Source organism: Quercus lobata, chromosome 4 (assembly GCF_001633185.2).
Source record: "Quercus lobata isolate SW786 chromosome 4, ValleyOak3.0 Primary Assembly, whole genome shotgun sequence".
Lineage (NCBI taxonomy): Eukaryota > Viridiplantae > Streptophyta > Magnoliopsida > Fagales > Fagaceae > Quercus > Quercus lobata.
In genome coordinates this window covers 76,378,215-76,386,453 of record NC_044907.1, presented here as the reverse complement: position 1 = coordinate 76,386,453, position 8,239 = coordinate 76,378,215, and the positions used below count along the sequence as shown (strand labels likewise).

Below are 8,239 nucleotides of genomic sequence, written 5' to 3'. Positions count from 1 at the left end.
GCAACCTCTGAACTATGTGTAGAGATAAGGGGATAGCCAAGCACAAAATGTGGGCAAGTTTTTAAGATAAAAAAACAAGACGAATGGATGACTCCCATCATCCATTATTTGAAAGAAGGATGTCTCCCTAAAGATAAGATGGAAGCAAGGAAGATACAAATTAGAGTAGCTTGCTTCGTCATTATTGACGACGTGCTCTAAAGACAAGGACATTCACTCCTATATCTAAGATGTGCCATTGTTGAAGAAGCAGATTATGTGCATTGCGAGATACACGAGGGAGTCTTTGGAAATCACATTGGGGCAAGATCCTTAGTAGGAAAGGCACTCAGAGCAAGATATTACTAGCCAACCCTATAGAAAGGCACATACAACATCATTAGAGCATGTAACAAGTGTCAACGCTTCACAAAAAATTGATATCATGGGTCCCTTCCTTTTAGGGAAAAAGCAACTCAGGTTTTTGATTGTCACAATTGACTATTTCACAAAATGGGTAGAAGCAGAGCTAGTGACGAAGATAACAGAGGTTAAAATCACAAGCTTTGTATGGAAAAATATCATTTGCAGGTTTGGAGTCCCACATGTCATAATATCAGACAATGGAAAGTAGTTCGACAACCCCAAGTTTTGAAAATTTTGCCAAGATTTAGGAGTCAAGAGTCACTGCTCTTCTCCAAGACATCCTCAGGCCAATGGCCAGACAGAAGTGACGAATAGAAGCTTGCTTAAAATGATCAAAACTAGGCTTAAGGGTGCAAAGGGGGCATGGCCTAAAGAGCTACAGAATGTCCTTTGGGCATATAGGATGGCCACAAGAGTCCTAACAGGAGAAGCACCATTTTGATTGACATTTGGCATTGTGGCCGTCATACTAGTGGAAGTAGGACTAACGAGCTTCTGAGTCAAAACATATGAAGACCAGTAGAAGCAGCGGGAGCTTAACAGCAATTTGGACCTAATTGATGAAGTCAAAGAAGAAGCTATGAAGCAAATGGCCAAACACAAAGAAGCAATGGCCAAGTAGTACAATAGAAAGGTTAGGGTAAGAAGGTTCAACATAGGAGACCTCATCCTTAGGAAGGTGTCACAGGCAACAAAGGACCCATCTCAAGGAAAACTGGGACCAGCCTGGGAAGGCCCTTACAATGTAATCCATCATTCTAAAGAAGGCTCCTACTACTTGAAGTCTTTAGATGGCCAAGAACATAGAAAACTTGAAGAAATACTACCAGTAAGGAATGCTTTACATTTTCAAGTTGCTTAATCTTCATATGTAACACCCCAAATACATACCAAGGATTTAGATGCATATCCTGTCTTATAAATAATCATCACTAATATAATGGAATAGAGTGTAATTAAATATCTACGAATAAACTTCAACCCACCAAAATCTTTCCTATGAAATCCATAAAACAAAAACTTTAACAATAAAGTCTCCAAGTACAATCTCAAAGAGTTCCACAAATAACAAACTCACTATCCTAAGAAAGTATACTAAAATAGTCCCTCAATTAACATTGCTCCAAAAGAAGTCTCCAATCTATTGCTCCAATGATCTACCACCAAAAGATATTCCATTGCTCTAATCTGAAAGGGTGGAGAAAGGGGGGTGAGCTAGAAGCCCAATAAGAGACTACATACATGAGGATGTCTTTCAAAACAAAACATTAGTAACATTGACAAAATATAGTCTTTACAAAACATTTCCAAATAGTTTTAACAGTAATATAATATATTCTATAAAATTTTCAAGAATAAAACATTTAACTTAATGCTATAAACGTTAAACAAAATAATAACCACTTAGTTAGCCAAAATACATTAAATGGGTAGAAACAATATATTATGACAATAAACAATTTTTCCACTTATAAGATCAAAAACAATAAAACCGTAGTTCGATATGGAAAACATTAGATATTAGCTAGACAAAGACATAAACTACGAAACACTCGGTGGGTGATTCCCATTGGGAACAATAAGCAACATTGGCTCCAAAGAGCAAACGATAACACTGCACCACACCACAATAACACTACATCGGCCGAAGACCAATACTTAACCCTGTGTTAGCAAAGGTTGCAGACTGTCTAGCTACCCATTTAAATACATTTTTACCATATTACAATATTGCTATTCATATATCATATAACAAATGCTTTCTCAAAAATAAAATTTTGAGTCATTCTTAACTTATACAATTTCAAAGTAATATACAAGAAATAATTAAATTCAAGTATGTATAAAGCATTGACAATGGTATAAGTTTTTGGAAACTTCACTATTGCAATCATGTATATATAAATATAGTTTTACCAAATATATATACATATATATGTATATAAATATAAAAGTCTTGATAGACGTCATGATTTGAAGTCCACTTACCTCTAGTTGCTAAATCAAGCTTCACTTCAATTGTCCGAAACAATGTCAACTAGAACCTAAATAAGGATTAAATAACTCAAGAAGGGCAGGTTTTGAATAACCCGAAAGTCCTCTGATAAAACAATTCCTTAGCCACTATGAAGATTTGGCAATATAAAATTTAACATATCTTTCTAAAATACATCATACCTATTCTAGATTTTATATAAATGCAATGTATTCCCCAAAACTAAAACCTGTTATACCTATATATACGTGCACATAGACCATCTAAACACCACCCTAGGACATTTACAAGTATTTAACCTATATAGGATGTGATGCTACTCCATGTACATAAATGAGGATCAGTTTCAAAATAAAATAAAATAATGCAAGTCTAAAATACACTTCCATGATAACTTCTATTCCAATGCAACTATTATTATAATTCTAATATTTTTAAGCAGCCTAGAGACGAAGGTTCCTTAATCAACTATGTGTCCAATGATATCAATAAGGCTTGCATAAATAGATGTTTACCTCAATACAACAAATTCGCTGTCTACCCCTAGTAGTGCCACGGTCTTTTATCCTTTCAATTTTGAGAACCCTAATTCTCTACTCTCAATCTTTTATATGCTAACCACTGATTTATTAATATATATATTTTTTAGCAGGGAACCCTAACTTACTTACACCTTAAAACTAATTCCACTTGGGCTGGCATTTGAAGCCCACTAAAAAAAAACTTGAATAAGCTTCTAGGACTTAATTCCCACTAAACTCATATTAAGGTTGTTTAGCTAGGTTAGAACTCTAAAGAATTCCAATAACACTTAAAACTCCTAACCCAAAAAGGTTTTAATCTCTTATCTTTTCCTTAACTGACAAGGAAACTAAAAGTTAAATATGAATAAACCACAAAATAACTATTCAAGTTATCCCTTTTTTTTTTTTTTGTTTTTTTTTAGGAATATCATAATATAAAATAAAATCACTTCCAAAATAAATTAAATAATTCATCAACTCCACCCTAGAAGCAATTAAATTAAATATAAGAGAGATGGGTGTTACATCATATCAGTATGTATGACAACCATTACTTTCATCATTCATAAGATCAATAATACATGAAAGTATTATCCATGCATATTTATCAATGATTATCCATGACTTGTCAATACATATTTAACAATGATTATCCATGATTTGTCACTATCAAAACATGTGCAACGCTTAGGAGTCGTCCTTGGGAGACGCCTCAAGGATCTCTATCATTAAAATTTCAAATTGAAAGCTATTCGCACGCAACCAATGGCATCTAGCCATTGAAGTTATTCATACACAACTACCAAAGTCAACTAAATCAAATTTGTTTAAACACAACCAACATAATCGTCATTCAATACAAAACAAAAAATGGTTAACCTAAAAGACGCTCCAATACCACGACCCTAAGTCACGAGTAGAGCACAACACCATCATTCAAACATGACTCAATGAAAAGCTGTTGAAACACATCTAGCATCGTCATTCAAACATGACTCAATAAAAAACTGTTCAAACACAGCTAAAAATACTAAGTTGTTCAAACATGACTAGCATCGTCATTCAAACATGACTCAATAAAAAGCTGTTCAAACACAGCTAAAATACTAAGTTGTTCAAACACGGCTAGCATTGTCATTCAAACATGACTCAATAAAAAGTTGTTCAAACACAGCTAAATACTAAGTTGTTCAAACACGACTAACATCGTCATTCAAACATGACTCAATAAAAAGTTGTTCAAATACAACTAAAAATACTAAGTTGTGCAAACACGACTAACATCGTCATTCAAACATGACTCAATAAAAAGCTGGTCAAACACAACCAAAAATACTAAGTTGTTCAAATACAACTAACATTGTCATTCAAACATGACTCAATAAAAAGCTGTTCAAACATAGCTAAAAATACTAACTTGTTCGAACACAAGTAAGATCATCATTCAAACATGACTTAATGTAAATCTATTCAAACACAGCTAAAGAATACAACTAAGGTCGTCATTCAAACATGACTCAACAAAAAGCTGTTCAAACACAACTAAAAACACTAAGTTGCTCAAACACAGCCAAAGATTGTTGCCAAGCTAGTCAAATATGACTAAATCATCCCACCACGACTGAAGGTAAAAAGTTGCTCAAATGCCTAAACATAAAAGTTGTCTCAACACAACTAACATCGTCGTAAAGGGTTGTCCAAGCATAAAAAAGTTGTTTACTACAACTAAAAGCAGGAAATCCATAAATCTATCTATCTATCATCAAAGGAATTGTTTAGTTGCCTAAAACAACGGGCTTTAAAGAGAAATATTGTTCTTGCATTGCAAGGAAAAAAAAAATACAAGAAAGTAGAAAAAATAAAAGATTATTGCTCATTAGGGATAGGGTCTGCAAGGGTTACAACTGTTGCCTCCTTAATTCCTTTAGCAACGTCTATGGCTTCCTCCATCACATTCTCTGCTGTAGCCTCAGAAGGATGATCAGACATAAGCTCTTTTTCAATGTCCTTAATAGCCAAGCCAGAAAGATCCATACTTTGCCATCCACTTCAAGAGAAGATCAAAGCCCTCCAAATAGTACTTGCATAATTTGTCAGAGTACTCATCAAAGACTTTAAAATCCTGTACTGCCATGGCCCCAACTTTCTGTAGCTTCAGCTCCAGGTCCCCAATCTACTTGTCCTTCAACTTGCAGAAGTCCTTCTCCACTTGTAGGCTTTTCTCCAAGGTTGCCACATGCTCCTTGTCATTCTCAGCTTCAGCAATGAGGATGGCAACCTTATTCTTGAACGTCTTATTCTCAGTGGATAAAGACTTTATCAAAGGCTCGGACGTAGCCACCTTCTTTTCCAAGTCCAAGAACTTCCTAGAGACGAGTAGAGACTCCCCCAAAACCTACAAAGAACCTCCCTTAGCAGAAATAAAGTGAAGGAAAAGAAAAATTAATGGCGGCCTACAACGTTTACTGCACAAGCTTCTGAATATGAGACAACATCACCTCATTGGATGACTTTGCCATCAGAGGACTCAGGATTGTCCATAGAAATTGCCTCGTGGGTCTTCAAAGCTGTTGCATCAGCATCATCTTAGAAGGTATGAAGGAAAGATTTACCACCAGATTTCCTCCTTTTCCTAATCTCCTCTCCACCAAAGGCAATCATCTCTAGTGATAAAGTGGGAGAGGTAGGGCACTTGGTAGGAGGAGGTGTTTTTGTGGAATCTTTCTTAACAACATCACTAGCTTTCTTCATGGACAAAAGGCCACTAGCGGTCCCGCTCTTGGCCTTCTTCTCTTGAACTTCAGCTAATTTTTGCTTACTAAACCTAGTTGTCATTACTGAAAGGATAAAGAAAAGGTCAAAAAAATAAAAATAAAAAAGAGAGAGAGAAAGAGAGATAAGAAGAAGACAAAAGGAAAAGAAGCACTTACTCTTTTTTACAACTTCCAAGTCTTTCTGAACCTTAGTAGATGGTTTCGAGCCCAAGAAATGAAGAAATAAAGATTGAAGAGAGACAAGCTCGTCAAAATCCTTGATGCTCTCCAAATATTCCCTTACTTTTTCTACACAAAGCTGGTACCTCTTCTTTAGATGAGGACGCTGGGCAACTACAAAACAAGAATACGAGTAAGTCACCTATCACCGTCACTCCTAGAAAAAGGGAAAAACAGCTAAAAAGACAAGGAAGATGCACCAGACACAAGAACTCCCCAACTACAAAAAAAACTTGGGGGCTTTGTCCAAGTCCTCACTAGGGACGAACTCCCAACCGCTTCTAGAGATAAAAAAAAAATTTGGCTTCTAGTTTCAGAGAGATGAGGGGTAATCAAGGATTAACCTAGAAGCCCTATCCCACAGCTTTAAACTCATAATAGCCAGGGTCCTTAGGCTTCCTTAGAAAATAAAAAAGGAGGAATTCACCCCTCATAATGACATCACCCTCATTGGTAGGCATCCATACCACCATGCAAGAAACAAGGATTCGCTAAGAGTTAGGCACCAACTGCACTGGAGCAAGATGCAAATAGAAAAAAAGCTCCCTAACAAAGGGATGGATAGGAAAATGAAGGCCATTGGTAAAATCAGCCTCGTAGAAACAAACCTCATCAGCATACAAGCGACAAGCTCTTTCTTCATCTTGGGATCCTAATTTTTACAGAATCAGGGAACTAAAATCTATCCCTAATTCGCTTCTCTTCCTTTTTAGAGAGAGAACATGAGATGTTCTAGGCCTTATAGGGGGTAGAAATAGAAGTGGCCTTTGAGACCACACGATCATCAGACGAGGATAACCCCATCTCTAGGTCACTTGACCTTACCTCAGACATCCTCAACAACCTAGCTACTCAACAGAATGAGAAACTAAAGGAAACAAGGAAGAAAGGATAGAAGTATACGGACAATCCTTCCCTACGAAGGAACTGATCCCCTTAAGATGCTTCCCTTCTACGGACTCAAGTAAACTACCTAAATGAGCAAAAGAAGGCTATGGATGGACAATCTGCTCTAACAGCAGAATAATCTACCATGAAAGAACCAGAAAAGAAGAAGAAGCATGAAGGACTTACCAGGAAATGCTAAACAGAGAAAGGAAGCTCAGAGGAGAAAGAAACCCTAGAATAGATAACTGAATAAGGAAAAATACAAAAAAAAAAAAAAAAAAAGGTAAAGAAGAGGGAAAAATGCGAAACAAGTGGCCAAAACTCACGCAAGAAAACCGAGACATGTTCGCACGTCAAACACATCCTAGCCGTACTCGTGGCGCCCAACCGCCCAGACATCAAATCCTCATAAATGCACAACACACAGAATATGAAGCATCAGATGAATTTGTTGTAATCTCGTCTTTTAGACGGGATAACGAACAAAGGGGTAGCTGATGAACTAGAAATTTATGGTCGTCATTATACAAAGATCTTCATTCACCTAGAGAAGACATTACGTATTTATTACGATCATTGATGACAAAACGTAACTAATGGACCAACGGTCACAGAATGAGCTGTGGCCTCCAGAAAATTATTCTGTAATGCACTAGCCGTTGAGTAGAACTGCAGCACATCATTGCCCATTAATAAGGCATACAACTATAAAAGAGAAGATAACAAAAGCTAAAGGTACACAAAAATATTCTATGAAATCATTCTCTACTCATTTTTTCTCTAGAATCTTTCTCCCTTACTGACTTAAGTATCGGAGGCTATTTGGCTAATGCCACACCGGTGTGTTACTCTTCCACTCAGTTCATTTTGCAGGTTTCTCATCTGCAGAGACAACCCCATTCATAGCACCGTCCATCCGCTACGACGAGGAGCTCAACTATTGATTTTTTGCATCATCACAGTTAATGTAAAGAAATTTGGGGTTAGCTCAACAAATTTGTGTTTCGTGTTCTAAAGTGATTTGCCCTTAGATGTATTAGTTGGGTATACAATTTAACAATTGTATGGTTAGAGGTTGTTATTTTTTGTCATGTGATGCTGATTAATCTCTTCCAAGATTCATCTTTTTGCTGACTCACTAGAAAAATCTTAAAAGCATCCGAGAAGATGGAATGATGTTAAGGAACTGTATCATAAAAATGGGCCAGCTCTTCAAGTTACTTAGAATTTGATACCCCTTTTAGTTTATCCTTATATTACACTATTGCAGATTTTCGTTCTATAGAATATTTGACACACACGCTAAATGTGTCCACCGTTCTTGTCAAATCAAGGGTTTAGTATCTATTCTTAAGAATAATTTGTACGAGTAGAACCAAAATATTGTAGTATATATACTATACTATATATAAGGCACAAGAACATATAGACAA

The 8,239-nt window shown here is 36.2% G+C and overlaps 1 protein-coding gene across 3 annotated transcripts; it reads right to left on the bottom strand.

Moving 5' to 3' along the window:
* Positions 1 to 4,722: 4,722 nt before the first annotated feature.
* LOC115984142 lies at positions 4,723 to 7,590 on the bottom strand. Of its 3 annotated transcripts, none has more exons than XR_004090409.1 (4): positions 7,133 to 7,590; positions 6,993 to 7,038; positions 5,856 to 6,032; positions 4,723 to 5,762 (listed from the first exon to the last, which is right to left on the bottom strand). XR_004090409.1 is itself a non-coding variant. In XM_031107060.1 (3 exons), exons 1-3 carry the CDS (start codon positions 7,203 to 7,205, stop codon positions 5,512 to 5,514), a joined length of 501 nt encoding a protein of 166 aa, XP_030962920.1. In that variant the 5' UTR covers positions 7,206 to 7,579; the 3' UTR covers positions 4,723 to 5,511. The 3 variants fall into 3 exon arrangements, 1 of the variants encoding a protein (XP_030962920.1); XR_004090408.1 differs by lacking the exon at positions 6,993 to 7,038 and having other exon boundaries at positions 4,723 to 5,320; positions 5,424 to 5,762; positions 7,133 to 7,579; XM_031107060.1 differs by lacking the exon at positions 6,993 to 7,038 and having other exon boundaries at positions 7,133 to 7,579.
* Positions 7,591 to 8,239: the final 649 nt, after the last annotated feature.

Bases quoted from the DNA above. Each gene is read 5' to 3' on its own strand.
- LOC115984142 (XM_031107060.1), bottom strand. From the start codon at position 7,205: ATGTCTGGGCGGTTGGGCGCCACGAGTACGGCTAGGATGTGTTTGACG. The intron at 6,033-7,132 runs GTGAGTTTTGGC...CTTGTTTTGTAG, and splicing joins ACATGTCTCGGTTTTCTTGC to TTGCCCAGCGTCCTCATCTA. The intron at 5,763-5,855 runs GTAAGTGCTTCT...TTATCCTTTCAG, and splicing joins CTTGGAAGTTGTAAAAAAGA to TAATGACAACTAGGTTTAGT.